This window comes from Phaethon aethereus (assembly GCF_964289735.1).
Source record: "Phaethon aethereus genome assembly, chromosome: 6".
Classification (NCBI taxonomy): domain Eukaryota; kingdom Metazoa; phylum Chordata; class Aves; order Phaethontiformes; family Phaethontidae; genus Phaethon; species Phaethon aethereus.
Genome location: NC_138580.1, coordinates 40,574,182 through 40,591,882, shown reverse-complemented (window position 1 = coordinate 40,591,882; position 17,701 = coordinate 40,574,182). Strand labels below are relative to the sequence as shown.

Here is a 17,701-nt window from a genome sequence, read left to right as displayed (position 1 = left end):
CTACTTGGCAGAGAGTTGAATTAAGTTTTACATGAATTCAGCATCTGACAGCTAGTGAGCTGGTGTTAAATAATAAAGCTGTGGCTTGTGTTAGCTTTTTGGAACTGGCTCTTCAGCTTGCAGCATTTCACTATAGTGTTCTTCAAAACACATAGTTCCTGGAAGATACAGTGTGGTCTTGTTGGGTTTTTTAACGTCCACAATGTCTAGCTAACTTTTAGTACAGGGATATGTGGAAAGATTGGGTTAAATTCCCATCCATTCATCTGTGACGTCTGTAGGACCTGGGTGTAAAAGTTATCCGCTCACAGCCTGCTGCTCAACTTAGGAAACTGGCTAGATGATGTCTGTCGCTTCGGTATTTGATGGAATAATAGTTTCTTGGAAAAAGGACAAATAAGATAAAAATTTTACACTTGTGGGAATGTGATTAGAGGAATATTCAAGAATAGCATTGCAGTAAGCATTTTCTTTGTGTTTGGGCTTATTTTCTCTTTTTTATGGGATGCTATTTTTGATCAATAAAAATTTCATGAATATTTCGTTATTCATAGGAATTTGAGAGGGAGAAGCATGCTCATAGCATATTGCAGTTTCAGTTCATGGAAATCAAAGAGGCTTTGAAGCAAAGAGAAGAAATGCTTGCAGTAAGTAATGTTTTTTGTTTGTTGTGTTTTTTTAATGGCTTCTTTGATTGGTATGCTCCCAGTTAGCAGGAGGAGTGTAGAAGGTGACCCATGGAGAATTTTATTCCCTACGCAAGTTTCTCACCTGAAACTAGTGTTTCAGGCCAAACAGGTTCAGAGCTGACAAACAGAAATAGTACTTTCGTAAGTATTATCTGAAGGTGGACTGCTTTTTTTTGCCTTGCCCATAATATGAGAAGTTGTGTTTCAGACAGCTGTTTGTGGGAATTCAGAGGAAACCAATGGAACTGTCCAACTTGTTTTAAGTCATCTCACGGATAGTAAGATTGTCTTTAGCAGTGTAGGTTTAGTTGAGATGTCAGAAACTGTAAAACTGTATGTGTAGATACTCTTTTACTTTAGCACCTGACTTTTTTCGTTCTTTGGCATCACTGCAATCTTAACCTTCTTTTTTAACTTGTTACCTGCTTTCTGTCTTCTTGTTTTGCTCCTGTCTCTCAGGAAATCCAACAGCTGCAACAGAAACAGCAGAACTATGTCAGGGAAATATCTGATCTTCAGGAGACAATAGAGTGGAAAGACAAAAAAATAGGGGTAGGACTTGTCGACTCCTCAAATGTGTTCAGTGTGGCACTGTCATTCTCCAGCTGACCCTGCTTTTGCAAAACCTCCATGAATAAAATCCTCTCTAGTGACTTTGCTTGGTGTGGCTGTCTTACTATATTACCAGTGAACTAGCAAATAGCAGATTTTTGTCTTTGGCCGGTATCATAAAATCCAAGAAAAACTTAGCAGCTGGTGTGATTTCAAGCCCTAGGATAATTTGTTTGCTGTGGTGCACCATTTGTATTTGCCATATTGAGAAAGGAAGTGCTATTTATAATGCAGTTCCATCAGCACTGAATTTTTGCTTATTCAGATTTAGCCTGCCGACTGAGCAAAAGCTGGAGTGTCATACAGAAGCAATAGCGCTATTTATGGGCTAGCAGGATGAAAGTCTCTAACTCTCCCTTGCTTCTAATGCCTGCCCACCGCTCCCTGTCAAAGCCAAATAGAAACCCACTCTTAAAGAAAATCATGGCTTTCTTTTCCAATGATGAGCACTGAAAGACTTTGTAAATGTAGAAGGGGACAGAAATCTGGCAGCTTGCCTGTGCTTGTCATGTCCAATAACTTGTAGCAATTTGAAACTGAAAATTTTCTGATTTTTTTTTTTTCTGGTTACTGTTCTATTTGTGCATTATATAAATACTATTAGAAATACTGGAGAGGTTCGATGTCAAAATACGCATTTGCACATGGTACATCCCAGTCTAAAGATGACTTAGTGGCAGCTTTCAAATTAATTGAAACATACTGCACCCATGATGGTAACCCACGGAATAAAAAGACTATTAAAATCTGCTGGGCCTGCTTGCATGCCCCTCTGTTAACACATGCGAATGGCACTATGTCTTTAATGTGCATGTTGAAGTAATATGGATATGAATTAACTTGTCTAGCAGATAAGAATTAAAATCCAAAGGATTGGGCTTTGAATGCCTTTAGTGGGAGTTCCTGGTTATTAAGCAAGCTGTGCGTTTCTTGGACTTGAGGTTTAATCTGTGTGTATGCAAAATTGGTCCTTTAATCTCTAAACTTTGCCTCTTTCATACATGCCACTTCCATGAATCTCTGAATATCTTAAATCTACTCATTCTTGTTTACATTTACTTTTCATGGTCTTTACTTGTCTCCTTCCCTTTCTTCACATCTCCTTGCCCACTGTCTGTGTTGGGAACTCAGGCGTTAGAGAGGCAGAAAGATTTCTTTGATTCCATAAGGAGTGAGCGGGATGACCTTAGAGATGAAGTGGTTGTGCTGAAGGAGCAACTGAAGGTATGCAAGAGGAATAAAAGAAATTTTATTCAACTCCTGTACGTTTTTGCAGAAAATATGAATCTAGCTCAGTAGCAAGAACTCTTAATTTCGTTTCGTCCATAAGTTGCCATTTCAGGAATTTTCTGTATAAAGTTGTCCTTCCCCCTATTATTGATTGTGAGCTCTCAATATAGACTATAGTATTAAGTAGTTGCTTTTGTAGGAGATGCTTCTCTGAGGAACATTTTACGCAGCAGATTTATGTTTTAAAAAAAGAGCTGGGATCACATGCTTTCTGTCCTAATGGATAAACTGAGAACTGTAATATTCTGTCCTCTTTTCTGACTTCCAGCCATGTTTAATGGAATGATTGAAGCAATTCTTTATTCAGAATGTCAAGGACAAGAACACCTGAACTGTCCTCCCCTTTCTGAGCAGCAGGCTCTAAACTGTTTCTTTTGCTTCTCCACAGAAACATGGAATAATCCCAGACTCTGTTGTAGCCACCAATGGGGAGACATCAGACATTCTTGATAACGAAGGACTCTTGGATTCTTCCACAAATGTTCCAGGCACAACGCAGGCATTAAAGACAGGAGGAGATGGAATGCTAGGTAAGTGTTGTGTATCCTTTCACATCGTTCTGTCTGTCTGTCCATTCATTCATCTTTGCTTGGAGTCTGGGTGTCTGTTAGTGGGACAATTAACACATCACGCAGCATGCTTCTTGTCGAATCACTTCCTATGCATTTTTCTGCTTAATATTTATTATCACTTCAAGTATATTGCACAGTTTCCTGCAAAGGCAAACTTCATTTTCCATTCAAGGTGCCAAAGGGTGAGAATACAAATACTACATTCCAGATAAGTAGCAATCATTCAGATTACTATTTAAACCCTGAATTTGGAAAATTGTCCCAGAATAATCCTACTGTTGTTCAATATCTTTCAGCATGTATCTTAAAGAATCAGAAAAAAGGTATTTTAATTGCCTATAAAGAACTTGTACGTTGGTTCATTTATGTACCTGAAAACTGTAAGTGTCTGAACAACAGTGCTGGGCACTGTTAAAATACACAAATGCATGAATTAGTTGTTCTTGGTATCTAGTACTACTGACCAGTTTGTATGAACACGTCAACGTTTTTACTTGCTATAACAGGATTAACACTGTTAAATTCAAAGAAGATACCTCTGAGACGGATAGTGTTAGGAAGGAGAAATCTGGTTGGCAAAAACTTTCTTCTTAAGCAGTTGTGATGAATGACCTCTCAGAGAACTATTATACTAGTGGAAGGAAAGGAAATAAGAGATCTTTCTGTTGTTTTTTTGTTCTAAATGAACATACTAATAGATAGCAACAGGCAGTCAGCTGTTGCAAGTGCAAGCTATCTTGCTTTTAGCTATTGGCTGCTTTTTCCTCACTCAGTTTTTGTGTGGAAACAATATGGAACACCAAAACCAAGGTAAGGGTGTATTTTTAAATGTAACGTGTTTTCTGTCTCTCCTTACTCTGTTTTTGTTTTTGGGGTTTTGTGTTTTGGTTTGTTTTTTGTTTGGTTTTTTTTTGGTGTGTTTTTTTTTTTGTTGTTTTGGAAATAGGTACGACATAGACCCAAAAGCTAACTGCTGAAACCACAAACACTGTTGTTCTAATACCTGTTGCTTCTAAGTCAAAGTTGAAGAAAAACTTGCAGAACTGCCCCCCAAAACCGACAGAAGTCCCCATCCCTTTGAGTGGATGAAGTGGCTGTAAGGGGCACTAAGTGCCTGAGCTTTGGTCTGTGTTGGTAGTGTGAAACAGCTGGACTGTTTGCTTGCCAATCAGATTTTACATTTGTCACATACATTGCTGATGCCTGTTTATACTTAGGAGTAAAACATTACTGAATAATCCTTGATTACTTCACTATAATGGCATCAGACACACGCTCTTGCATGCATAGAGTGGTGTTAGGGTTAAAGTTGTAGATAATATTGCTGAGAAAAAAATAATTTTTACTGTCAGTGTTACACCTGCAAGTATTGCTGTTAAATTGCACTGCTTGAAACAGTTGTTTGCATCAACAAAAGCTGTAATTCACGGAGCCAAGGGCATAAATCTTTTACTCTACAAAAACACCAGCCAGCACCAGAGACTTCTTGCTTTGAGAGGGTGGTGGGGAATTTCACTGATCAAAAGCCTCAGACCCTTACTAATTCAATTGCTGCTTTGCCTCACGTAATTGGCAAAAGCTGATCTTCTCTTAACCTATTCTTTGATTCATTCTCTTTCTGGTTTTAAATGGGGAGGTAGGTGCTGTGGTGTGGTCCCTTCAACTTTCTCAATGGTCTTTTAGGCAAAGCCAATGAAGTGGACATGAAAAATGAGATTTTGGAGGATGTGGGGAAAAGAGAAATCTTGCAGAATACTGAGCGTGAGGAACACAGAGAGGAGTCTGAGGAGCAGGAAGTACAGACATTGCATGCTGATGGAGATGCAAAGGCAGAAAAAATGGTTGAAGAACATGATGCCCTGTCACCAGCGATGTTACCAGATGGTAGGTTTGCAGAACAAATTCAAAGCCTTACAGAACATGTATCAGGGAGTGCTTCTTCAAATGATGACAATGATGCAGATGACTTGAGAAAGGAGACCGAGACCGCAGGCACAGCAGTCCAACAGCCTGTTAGTATGGAGGCTGAACACCATGACTTATGTGCAAGGAGAAGTCAGAACTCTGAGATGGGCTCTCTGCAAGGTCATCAGATTTTTGAGACGCCTCAGGAAATGCCTAGTGACTTAGGTACAGAGCATGAACTGAAAAAAGCTGCACCCGAACAGGAAGGAGGAGAGGATCTTAAAACTAGCCATGGCCTGAGCGACAATGACATGGATTGGGAAGCCGACATTACAAGTGAGAGCTGTGAGTTGGTTTCTAATGAGGCAGCATTACCAGAGGTGACAGCAGCAGGCTTGCTTAGTGAAGAGATAAATGGGGAGAGTCATGCTGAGGGACTCCAGCACTCAGAAGAAAGCACTGAAAAGAAGGTTACAAATGTCTTGGAGGAAACCCTTGTTGAAAGCAAAGACTGCACTGATGGAAGAATTGATAGAACAGTAGGTGATAGAGCTGAAGAAGAAAATGAGGTTGGGAACGCAGTTCAGGGTCAGATGAGGGAAAGAGAGTCTGTGGATTTGGAGGGGACGGAGTCATGTGAAAGTGGTGTCCCAGCAGACAGAAGTGGCAGGGAAGGTGGAGGAGATCAGGCACACATCCAACCAGCTTCTTCAGAGGACAGTCCTTCAGCATCATCAGAGGAACAAAATATGCAAGATAAAATTGAACTTGAAAACACTACAGCTGACAAGGATGGACAGAAGGAAGTATTAATAGAAGAGCTGGAGATGTGTTCAAATTCTGCAGGAACAGGCGAGCAAGATAAGGCATCTGTGGAGGCTGTAGACTGTATTACTGAGGTAAAAGGAAGCGTGCTGCAGCAGGCAGAGCCAGACACAGACGTTGTGAAAGAGGTGACGGCTCGGGAAACTAGTTTAAACCTGAGTCTTTTAGATGACAAAACAAAGGAGTCAGAATTGGAAACGAGGGATGAGTCTGGGAAAGGAAAGGAAAGTAAGACAGAATGGGTAGAAGATTTAAAGCCAAAGGTAGAAGTTCAAACAGTTCAGTGTAGTAAAGAAACGACAAGTGATACAGTGGGAGAGAAAAATCTTCCTTTAGAGGGTGAAATGCAGAACGTAGTTAAACAAGAGGAAGGTGAATGTGAATCTGAAGACTTGTCAACTGTGGATGTTAGCATAACTACTGAAAACAAAGTTGATAAAGAAACACTGAAAAAAAATGAGCAAGAGTTAGAGCTTGCAGACCACCATGGTGGTGGATTTGCTTCTGAGGAAGGTGCAGATAACTCCCTGGCAGAGAAAGCTGAGCAGGAGGAAAATGTTAGTGAACTTAAATTGGAGAGTCAAGCAGAGGAAAGAGCGGAAGATGATGGTGATGCATTTGACTTTGAGGAGGAGTCAAAGCAGATACTAGAAACTGATGAAAAATGTGATGGAGAAAAAGCTGATACACAGAAAGGAGAGAGCGATGGAGCAAATGATGCTCTCGGAAAAACTGCCCAAACAGACGAAGCTGGAGAAAGAACAGACAGAACAGAAACTGAAGATGCTTTGACTGAAGATGGCAGCTTGCCGCATGAAAAAGGAGATGAGCCTGAAGAAACCGAGTGCCTGCATGGGGAAGCGTCATGGAAAACGGATGAGAAGGCTGATGTGATGGAAGATGAAATCAAAGCATCAGATGCTAATAAAGTAGAAAAAATACCAGACAAAAACATTTCGGAACAGGATTTGGAAAGTGCTGGCAATAACGGGGACGAAAGCAAGGGGGATTTGCAGGGTGGTAGAAGGGGTAAGGGTAAATCCAGAGATGACTGTACGGTATCGTAAGTTCAGAATCTCAAGACTACACGAGTTACGTGCCATTTGATCAGTCCCAGTACAGAAGCATGCACTTTGCACAATACATCAGACCTTAGGAATACTCTTTAAGGTTTTTTCCTTTATAGGTAACTCTCATCATAATGCAATGTTATGTAAGTGGTAATGATGCAAGTATTGAGTTATTCACTGACGTACCTAGCCACGAGAAATCGTGCGTGGGTTTGGTTTTGCTGTTTCTCAGGTTAAAAGTTTATCACCAAAAGAACAAGCTTCACAAATCAACTATTCAGACTATCTTGCAATTACAGTACTTTTAGTGTGGATAACTGCTACTGAGGAATTTTTAGATGAAACTCTTTACTTTCTAGCCTAGATGATCCATGTCTTGAACATACTTATGTCCATTGGACCTACGTGCACACATAGGCACATGCTTATGTGTACTTAACGCGCATTAGATCTACAGTAAGTACATTAATGCTTCATGAAGGAACTCAGTAGATCAGCAACACTGATCTGATGTTGAAACTTCTTTCTGAATGATTAAGGAATAGGAACCATTATTTTTTTTTTTACTATGGAAAAAGAAAAGATACTCTTATTCCACTTTCTGTGTATTTCTAATATGGTCATATTCCAAAATATAGTTAGATCACTGCTTAGTCTAAACATTTTAGAAGAACAATATACAGCTTGAAGAAAGTGCAACATACAGGTCTTAGCTTGCTGAAAGGAATTTATATACATGTTTACTTCATCTAGGCACTTTGCACCACAGTAGGCCTTTTATACCATGTCTCACATGGGTGTCTTATTTTTTCTGAAGAAAGTGTCAATACACACTGTAATGTGTGCATAGGTTTGCTATCAAGTACTGTCTGGCTATGAATATATAAAATATCTATTTTTCCAAGAAGAGTTTTGTTTAAAATTGCATTTTCTTACTGCATTATATTTTTTGCAAACTATGATTCTGAAGGAATGTTTTTCTCTCTGAAAAAGTATTTCCTTTTCCTTTCTGGAAAGAAGATAACGTGTCTTAATTCTTGTCAGATATCAGACCAAAGACAATTGCTGTTCCATATACTAGCTCCCGTGCCTTTTTGAAAAGCTGGATTGCTTTGAATTGCTGGCATAAGTTAAACACTTTGACTCCATTGGTATATTTCTTCTTGCATCGTTACTAGTGCTTGGGAGGAAGAGCATGTTTTGCATAATTAAAAAGTCACTTAAAGTTGTTTTAAGCAGTGAACATCCCAAGGGAATGCAAGTTGAGAAGTTGGGGGGGAGTTGCTGTGGAAGGCTGTATTTGTGTTGATGTTACAAAGCTGATGGAGTACAAACAGACTGCAAAATGTCAAGATGTATATCAAAATGTACTGAGCTGTATATAATTGAAATAAACGTATTTTATACTTCAAATTGCCTGTCCAGAGCACTCTTTATAAACCTGCATAAATATTTATTTAAATTTTATAATTTCAAAAATGTTTTTCTGCAGCTTGCTTTGTTAAATTTATTGCATTGTGCTACGTAGCTAGAAGAGCTATCCTACTAGGAATGGGCAGCCTTGGTGTTTGAGGACCTGTAATATATGATGGCACCCGTAACTGTAAACCTGTAACTCTTTTCATGTGGCTTCTCTCCAACTTACAACAGTTCCAGTATGGTTTCTGTAAGTATTAGCAGTTGTTCTTCTTAAGGGTTTACACTAAATGCTAATGTAAAAAGTCATAGATTTTAAAAGCATCTCTTCTTAGTATGTAGCAGTGTTTATGTAAAGATTTGTCTCTGCTATACTCGCAACTGTAAAACATAGTTTAATGTTGAAAATGCTTTAAATGTATTTATATTTAAATGTTAAATACACTTAAATGTATAATTAATGTGCTTGCCAGGCTTCACCTATACTTGTGGATGGATCTATAAGCAATTCTGAGTTAAATTAGGCACATGCCAGCATTTCCTGTATTTTTCGTACGCCTTTGTTTCTATTAAAAGTCCTTCTGGATGGCTGAGGGAATTAATGGTGAGCTGCTTTTAACTAGCTTTTCCACTTCAGAAAACAAGGTATCTGTAAAAAGTCCTTTTTAAAGCCAAGTCACAGAAGGAGAAGTAATGACAACTTTAGTCTTAACTACCTGTCCATCTACCATCTTTTATGCCACAGTAACTGGCCAGCTCTCAGTGAAACTAGGATAGGAGCAGGAACGTGGACAGGCAATGAAGAATAGCTGATGTACTACAAATCCATTCTTGAACATCAGCTGCTTGGTTCCTCTGCTGGCAGCTGGTTCCTGACTTCTAGAATTGGGCAAGTACCGTGGAGGAGAAGGTCATGGTGTTCTTTTACCTCTTTGGTTTTTGCTTGAGTATATGCACATTGAGGGATAAATCATCTTGAGGATAAAGGCAACTGATAGATGTTACATTCCAAACTTAATAAATTAAATACTGTATGCCAGATAGCATTTGAATGAAATGTGTGCTGTAAGAGAGAGGGAGGGAACAGTGTCTCAGGAGGAATTCCCTAGAAAATGCATCTCTTGTAAAGTTACATGATAGAAAACTGTTTTGGGCATTTTCCCTGTCATCCCTAACAGATACAAGACAAGATCTAGCTTGTCCCTTTCCTTGCTTTTGACTTTCAAAGACAGCAAAATATCAAAACCAGCCTTTTCTCTGTTTCATGTTAGACTTCATGAAATAATGAGATGAACTAACATGAAGATTCGTATTTGCTGCTATTACATTACCCATTTTGTTTTGAGCAGGGACAGCCTGCTGATGTGTGCTGAAGTGAGCACCACTCTGTGTGTAAGACTTTTGTCTTTCAGAATAGCTCCATAGCTCCAAATGCTCGCTGGGTTTTCTGTTCAGTACCTAGTGGCACGTGTAGCCTGTTGCCCAGCTTTGTGCATTACTGCAAATTCAGAGCTATCCCAAAATGCTTTCAAAAGCAGTAGCTGCAGAAACTTATTTTTTCCTTATTCAGCGAGTAATAGTGAAAGGCCTTGGTCAGTATTTCCTTTATTACGGAAAAGAACAGTCTTCCTGTCCCCCTCAAAATCTATTGCAAGCTGGTGTCTTCTAAATCCTGTGCTTCGTCATTGTCCCAACAGCCTGTCCCCAGCAGTATCTTCCTTCTGTGAAAGAAAGGCAGGCATTTCTCAATATCTGTTTTGTTTTTTTTCACACGATCCAAAATATATCTGGAGAAGGAGTATTATCCAACCTGCTATTGATCTGATAGTTGGATTCTTGCAGGCTGTTCTGAACAGCAGCTTGGGGCTGCTGGTGGGATTTCGTGGGATGTCTTCCCACCCTCCAAGTACAGTTTACCCCTTTCATTTGCATCAGGATTAAATTACCTGCTGGGCTGCACATCACGCAAATCATTCAGGTTTAAAACAGCTGCTTCCCACCCCATGCCGCCCTCCAAGCAGGAGGAGACGTCAAGGATCTGTGGCTGATGTTTGGTCAACTGTGCCACTGAAGCAGCACCCTAGTTAGCAAATACCTAGAGTCAACTGCAATATGAAGGTAATGAGAATTTTTGACTGAGAATAATTTTTAATGAGAATAATTTGACTTACAAACAGGCCTGTACAATAGCAGGAGACACTGGTAACCACCACCACCCCTGTCTGTCCTGCTCTTTCCCAGGCCTTCCCAGGGCCCAGCTCGTCTGTTAAGCTCCTTCAGGTTTGAAAGCCATGATTTGATGCAGTGAGTAGCCTGGGAATCATGTTACCAAAGTTAAATTTAAGTGAGATGAATGTCATGCTCTAATAATTCATTGTAGTATCTTTGTATGTGAAATAAGGAGAATGACGTTTACAGGTAAGACTTGTAATTAGCGGCTTCATGTGCTAATTCAATAGGTGGCTCTTTTCTGCTCACAGTTCTGGGGGTCCTCAGATCCTTTGATTTGTTGGAAAAATGTCTCCTCCTAAATGCAAAAGTAAGGTGGCTCTGCAGAGATGTCTGTTAAAGCTAAAGTAAGTTTTCTGTATTAGTGTGGGGTTTTAAAATAAGTGAAACCTGAGAGACCTTCATCTATACATGCAGAAAACTTTTCTACATGAATGGCAATTTTAGCAAACTAATTTTTTCTGTGGTCTTGCAAATCTTGCTGCCAGCATGTCATCTGCCCCAGTGGGGTGCACAGATGCCTGTAATGAGGGAAGAGAGAATTGATGGTGAGATTGGATTTCAAGGTTCATCCCAAAATATTAACATCGGTTTTGCAGGGAAAGGGTTGGGGGAAGCTGATGAGCTTCCTTACTGGAGGCATATTTCACCCCACAGCAGTGGTTGTGTTAATGAAAGTTACTTAGCTGTGTACGTGACCGAGTTACTTCCAGGATCAAGGTGGATTATTAGGCCGCTTCGGAGTCAATAAGTTTGGGCAATTTTGTAGTGGCCTAGAGGTTTCCTTCTGCATCAGTCCTTGTTCTCTTTCCCATTCTTAGTAACTTCATTTCTCGATCTCTTCTGACCTGCGACTCCCAACTCTATTTCCAGGTCTGAATATCTCTGACCTTTCCTTTACTGTTTGCTCTCCTTGCTTTCTTCATTGACCTTTATTTTTCTTCTGTTTCATCTTTTACAGAATTTCTATCTTATGCTTCCTTTCCTTCCCATACAGATAGTTGAAATTGTTTTATTATTTTGAAGGGGTTTACAGTTGTAAATTTTTGTTACTTGTGATAGTTTATAAAAATGTGGTTCGTTTGTTTGTTGTTGTTCTATTTTGTTTTTCCATGTCAATGCTCAGGTGTAACAATGTTGAGGGTGTTACAAATGCTTAAAAAGAAAAGTCTAGGACTTGAGGACATTCAAAATGAATGCATAGAACTGCTGAATGGGGAAGTCACTTTAAGATCTGTATTTGGGTATTGCATCAGAAGCCAAGGTAAAGGTTTTATTTCATCCTCTAGAATGACTGCTGAGATACGGGAACCTGTATACCCAGGAGGGGAATGACGTACCACACTACTACTAGCTAATGGACTGTACATGTCTGCCCTACAGAGGGAATTTCATTTGAAAACTTCAGTTTTCCCCATGATTTGATTCAGTACAGACTCTTTTTTCACTCTACTGCGTGTGTTAACAAGAAAAATGGTGAACCACAAGTCTTTGGCCTGTTCAGGATTTAACACCACATGAGGACTACAGTGCTGGTATTTTTAAAGCTTTTAAAAAATACTTAAGTCTATCAACAGAATTTACCTGGTAAAAGTCCACCAGCCTTTTATTTGTAACTTGTCAATTGCTTTCCTTAAGTTTACAAAAAGACCTTTTTTTTGAGTGACCTTTGGATTTTAACCATTTAATTAACAGGCCAGACCTTATGTGTAGAGTTGAGCTCTCAACACCCACTGGCTTGGTTTTGCACAGGTGACCGCTTGCTGTCAAGGCAGGCAAGCTAAATAAAACTGCAATAAGCATACACGTCAAACTTGCGGACTAAGACCAGCCGGAGGTCAACATATCCTCTTCTTCAGTATAAGAATATTGGAATGCTATGTTCCAGTGTACTTCTGTTGAGGTGTACCTGAACAAACTAAGGTTGTTAATTAATGAGGTAATTTTAGTGATAAGAAAATCTGTGAGTTAAGATTTGTTGCATACAGTACCTGCTAAAATGCTTTCACATTTTGCACCCGTTAATAGGGAAGGAAAAAAACAAGTGATTTGGTTGGTTACTTCTAGTCGTTTTTTCCAGTTGTCTCATTCTGTAGTGTGTACTTCATTAATCAATGCCACACATATCAATGTTCTGATCTGTAGCACTGCCAAGTTCATGTGTAACACAACAGTTGGTCTAGACTGCTTGATGTTTGACCAGCAGAATGGACTATGAAGGATTAAAGAGAAAAGGATGTTTACCAGACTGCTGCATTTGAAATGGGCAAATGTTTTTCTGGTCATAGTACTGGAGATGAGACAAAATGTTATTCCCATGCTGGTTGCTAAAAGAAGTGAAGATTTAAAGTGCTAAGAATGTGCTTAGCTATGGTTATAGGTGTTTGCAGTATTTTTATTATGTCAAACTGTAAAGATTTGTGAGATTTTGTGTTGCAGTTGCGTTTGACCCTAGAGTTCTTGCATGCTAACCTAACGTAGAAGATTAGCCCTCTTTGCATGCAGCTCGGTGCTGCTACTGCCGTGACAAGCATGTTCTGTGAGAATGACATAACCTTCCCTGGCTGCAGCCCCTTCCCAGCCCTGTCTGTGGCCTCATTTCCTGTGGTACGTGCATAACTTCATCATTAGTTTCACTAACCTTAACGGTTCAGTCGTATAGCAGATGCACTCTGAAATGTGTGGCTCGATCAAATCAGCGCTCAACTTCCAGTTTTCTCTTTCAGACAGGCTGAAAAAACTCATTGATGAGCGAGAATCCTTACTAGACCAGGTAATCACAGGAAAACTGAAATGTGTTTACTAAATCTGTAATAAGAATAGTAGAGGTTAAAAAAAAAAAAGAAAATGGCCCTAACATGAAGTATAGAACAGCAATGCCATTGCCTTTCAGAACACGTGCTGGGTTGCTCTTGCTGAGGTCTTACAGCGTTGCTTGCTACTTTATTCCTCCACTGAAACATTTCTCCTGCGTGTTACCTCAGGATACAGGGGCAGAAAGATATGACCCAGTTCCGTGTTGCTAACCAGTCACATTCAGTGTCCTTAGTCACCTAAAACTCCTTCTCCAGGACTATTTCTGAAAAAAACTACTTCAAATTGGCCAAGCCCAAGGGAAAAACAAATATGGCCCAGAAATTGTAGAAGCAAATATTATCTCCAAGAGTAAGCCTTCCTGATTGCTGAGTCTGTGGGCAATGAGCCATTGAGAAAGAAATGCTGGAGGAATTACAGTAGAAGGGTAAATAGCAATTAAAGTAATTATTGCTGGTACTGTGATATTCCGTGGCGGATATAAAGTTTATTCAAAAAAATTTTAGCTGATCTGTTTCTCTGCAGGATGCTTTATGCTTTCATTTAGGGACTATATCCTTGGCCTTGAGACTTCACACACAACCAGACGCAGTTTTGGGGTTTTAAGAATGTTTTACGTGAATGTGCCTACAAAACATTTATGGTATTTCTAACAGAACAGTCATCTGCCACTCGTTATGTTTGGTCCCGAACTTACACATAAGCACTGGTATTAAAATATCATGAGTCATTTGCCAAAAGAATTTCTAAGAAACTATTTTGTAACAAAAGATTTTTTGGAATTTAGGTTTAAAACAATATAATTTGTTTTGTAATACTTGAGTGAATTTGAGTATTAAGCAACAATTTTCCCTTATTGATTTTAACAACTAATTATTTCATGTCCTTCAGATTAAAAAATTAAAGGGACAACTGGAAGAAAAGCAAAAGAATGGCAAGATGGAAAATACAGAGTCAGAAGATGAAGTTCTAGAAAATGGGACAGATATGCACATGATTGACCTCCAAAGTGAGCTACATTTTGATTTTAAGAGAACTTTTGTGTCCTGCATGTGAGTGAGAAAATGTATCTGTACAATAACCAGATGGCTGTAAGTAAAAATGAGCCTTCAGTTCTAAGGGAGCTTCAAACTGGGAGCTAGCCATGTACCTCTACTGGAGGTGAGGGAACAATTAGCCTTTGTTTGAACAAGATTGCAACTGGAAATCTCCCTTACGTTCCCTGGGAGAGCTTTATTGGTTAATTCTGCTTTCAGAGGGGTCAAAAGGGAATTGGGCAAGACTGGGAATAGCTCCTGTCTGCTGGGCACTGAGTGTAGAAGGAAATGTAGAAGGAAACTTTTTTGGCAGACGGCATTTGCTGCTCTACCGCTGCCCCAAGTAGATTCCTGTAGCATGGAAATTTTTTGACAGACTTGTTAGAGGATACTTTTGATGCTTGTTCTGACATCTCTGATAAATCTGCAATTCTTTTAGGAGATGCCAACAGACAGATCAGTGATCTCAAATTTAAACTAGCAAAGTCCGAGCAAGAGGTAACAGCATTGGAGCAGAATGTAAGTTTCTGGCTTTTTCTGTTTGTTCAGGCATGGTGAAAGAGAAAGTGTATTTTATTATACGATAAATGAAATCATGATTACTGTGATTTTCCCTTAAAATAAGAGAAATAAGTGTTAAAATAAGTGTTGGAGCTTTAGGACTACTGCACTTAAGTCATAAACACTAAAATGCTTTCACTTATGTATGGGGAAGAGAGAACATACTGTTCATCTATACTGAAGGAAAAACATTCAAAGACATGGGTATCTTGAGAGCACTTTCTGAACTCTTCAGAATACTTTTCTTATGCCTAGCTATTGACAATTTTTAAATGGCTCCTGGCACATGATATAGGATATATGGATTTTATACAAGACTGTTTGATTTTGACTGTTTGCTCTTGTCCAGAGTGTGTCAAGCGATACTGTTGCTAAGATAAATTTAGTTAATAGACTGTATTTTTTTGTTGCTGGAAGCATAGTAAATACTCCAGTCCTTTTATATGTATCTGTAAGTTACCATGGCCAGGCTTCCTTGGTATATTCCGCCCCTCCCCCCAATCTGCCTTTATTTTATTTAGAAATGTGAGCATCTCTCTGGGTGTTGCTTTACTAGTGGAAAAGTGAAGCTTCAGAGTACCTTCTTGGTACAGCTTTTAATTCAGAAAACTTGCCTTCACCTTAGGTCATACGACTGGAAGGTCAGGTAGCCCGATACAAAACTGCTGCTGAAAATGCTGAAAGAGTAGAAGATGAACTGAAAGCAGAGAAACGCAAACTACAGAGAGAGGTAACTCTAAATGCAAACTGTCGTAGACTAGCAGTCAGCCTGCACCTGTGGGGGGAGACCTGTCTGTCCGGTGCACTGTAGAGGGAGAACCATGCTTCTCGGCAAAGAATAGACAGCTACTTTTTTTTATTGTTTTAGTTACTCATTCTAAATGTTTAACCAAACTCAGCACTCAAACGGGGGCAAGAGTCACAAAGTCACAACTGTGAACTCTGACTGCCTTTTCACCATTTCTTCCTAAACTGACTTGCAGTGCCTTGCTTTGTACCAGAGCTGGTTCTCTGGAGCAAACTCAAGTTCTTCTTATGCAACTTGACTCTAGAAGCAGCCTTCAAATGCTCAGGTTTGCCTGCTACTTTGCAGCTGTGAATGTTCCCGTGGTTTGACATTCATTAAGCTGAAGAATTCCTATTGCTACTTTGCAGTCCTGGTACTTTTTTGTACCTGAAGGCTCACTACTTCGGGTGCTATAAATTCTGGGTTTGTAAATACAAATCACAGGTTGTCTTAGAACATGTGATTCAGAAATTCCAGCAGTAGAAAGCTGGAAATCCTGCTGTAAAGTTAATTTGGGTGCTTCACTATTTAAGCACAGTGCCACACCTTACCAAGAATGACAGCCTAGATTTGGAAACTTGAGAGTTGAAACTTGAGTGCTGAATGGATGCGAATCGTTATTGAGCCTGTTTTTTCTTGCTGTGTCAATCTCTGCAGCCTGTTATTGTAGTGTGTCCATCCACAGACTCTGTCCATGTTTCTCTGTCTTAAAACTCTGCATCTTCAAGCTGTCCCTAATTTTGACCTTATTTGTCTTAACATACTTCATGTTCTCTTCAAGTAGCTGCTACAACCAGCTTAAATACATTTGTCAGCTTCTTTCACACCTGCCTCCTTGAGTTGTTTGTTTTTTTCAGTGTGGCTCTTTGCTTTTTCTAAATACTCCTTCTGCTATGCTGCCTATCAATACTGCTTTGTGCAGTCCACCTCTCTCTCCCTACCCCCATCCTGTGGTAGGATTTAGAGAAAACTAAGGCACCACACTCATGGCTGTGGCTGTAGTTCCAGAATCCAGAAACATAAAAGCCAGGCAGTAAGCAGGCGTATGTCACCCAGCAGACACCTCTGAGTGTCCACGCCTCTGAAGTTCAGGCAAACTCTGAGCCATTTGTTCAACATTCTGTAAATACCTTGGATTCTTAGCACAATGCTTTGAAAATATCTGTGCATGTGTGTGGCCTTTGAAGCAACAGCACAGGCAGTTACACAACATCTACTTTTAACTCTGCTAACAGGAATTTTCAACTGCTTTATCTTGTAAAGAAATTCTAGCAACATGGCCAGTTAGTGTTGGTAACTACAAACCTTACTTTATCTTTGGGAAAGGAAAACACTGTGAAAATTGTACGTTTTTTTCTGTTTCCTTCCTTCAGCTTCGTTCAGCATTGGATAAAACTGAAGAGCTTGAAGTCAGCAATGGTCACCTAGTAAAACGCTTGGAGAAGATGAAAGCCAACCGGAGTGCTTTACTGTCTCAGCAATAACCACCACCATTTGATGGAAGCTACTACTACTTGACAGAATAAGAACATTGCAGATGCTTCTGTCTCTTGCTGTCTGGGATGCTTTGTGTCATGCCTTCTGAGAACAGACAACCCCAACATTTGCTACATGCCACCCAGTTGTGGTTCTCTCTACGCAGATCCAAACCTACTGCACTATATAACTAGAGTAGCTGATCCAATTGGCTGTGCCTGCAGGGGCCCTTCTACACCCTTCTTTGGGTACATTTGAAGTACAATATCTGTCTACCATGTAAGAACCCCATTGGGTGTCGCATTAAGTTCTCCATCCAGAAGGCACAGCAGCCATTTACTGCCATTTAAAATGGCATTCAAACAAAACACTTTAACTGGACTGGAATTTTGTGTCTTGCGGAAAACTTTAAAAAAAA

At 39.7% G+C, this 17,701-nt stretch overlaps 1 protein-coding gene across 1 annotated transcript in view; it reads left to right on the top strand.

The window, feature by feature from the left end:
* Positions 1-17,291, top strand: part of LRRFIP1 (LRR binding FLII interacting protein 1) — a gene marked incomplete at both ends in the record, with an annotated part of 112,378 nt that extends 95,087 nt beyond the window's left edge. Inside the window, 9 exons of the mRNA XM_082001583.1 lie at positions 555-647; positions 1,149-1,241; positions 2,433-2,525; positions 2,980-3,121; positions 13,335-13,381; positions 14,314-14,431; positions 14,899-14,978; positions 15,646-15,750; positions 17,181-17,291. Of these exons, the coding sequence (XP_081857709.1) occupies positions 555-647; positions 1,149-1,241; positions 2,433-2,525; positions 2,980-3,121; positions 13,335-13,381; positions 14,314-14,431; positions 14,899-14,978; positions 15,646-15,750; positions 17,181-17,291 (882 nt within the window). The remainder of the gene's footprint in view (positions 1-554; positions 648-1,148; positions 1,242-2,432; positions 2,526-2,979; positions 3,122-13,334; positions 13,382-14,313; positions 14,432-14,898; positions 14,979-15,645; positions 15,751-17,180) is intronic.
* Between the last annotated feature and the right edge of the window lie 410 nt (positions 17,292-17,701).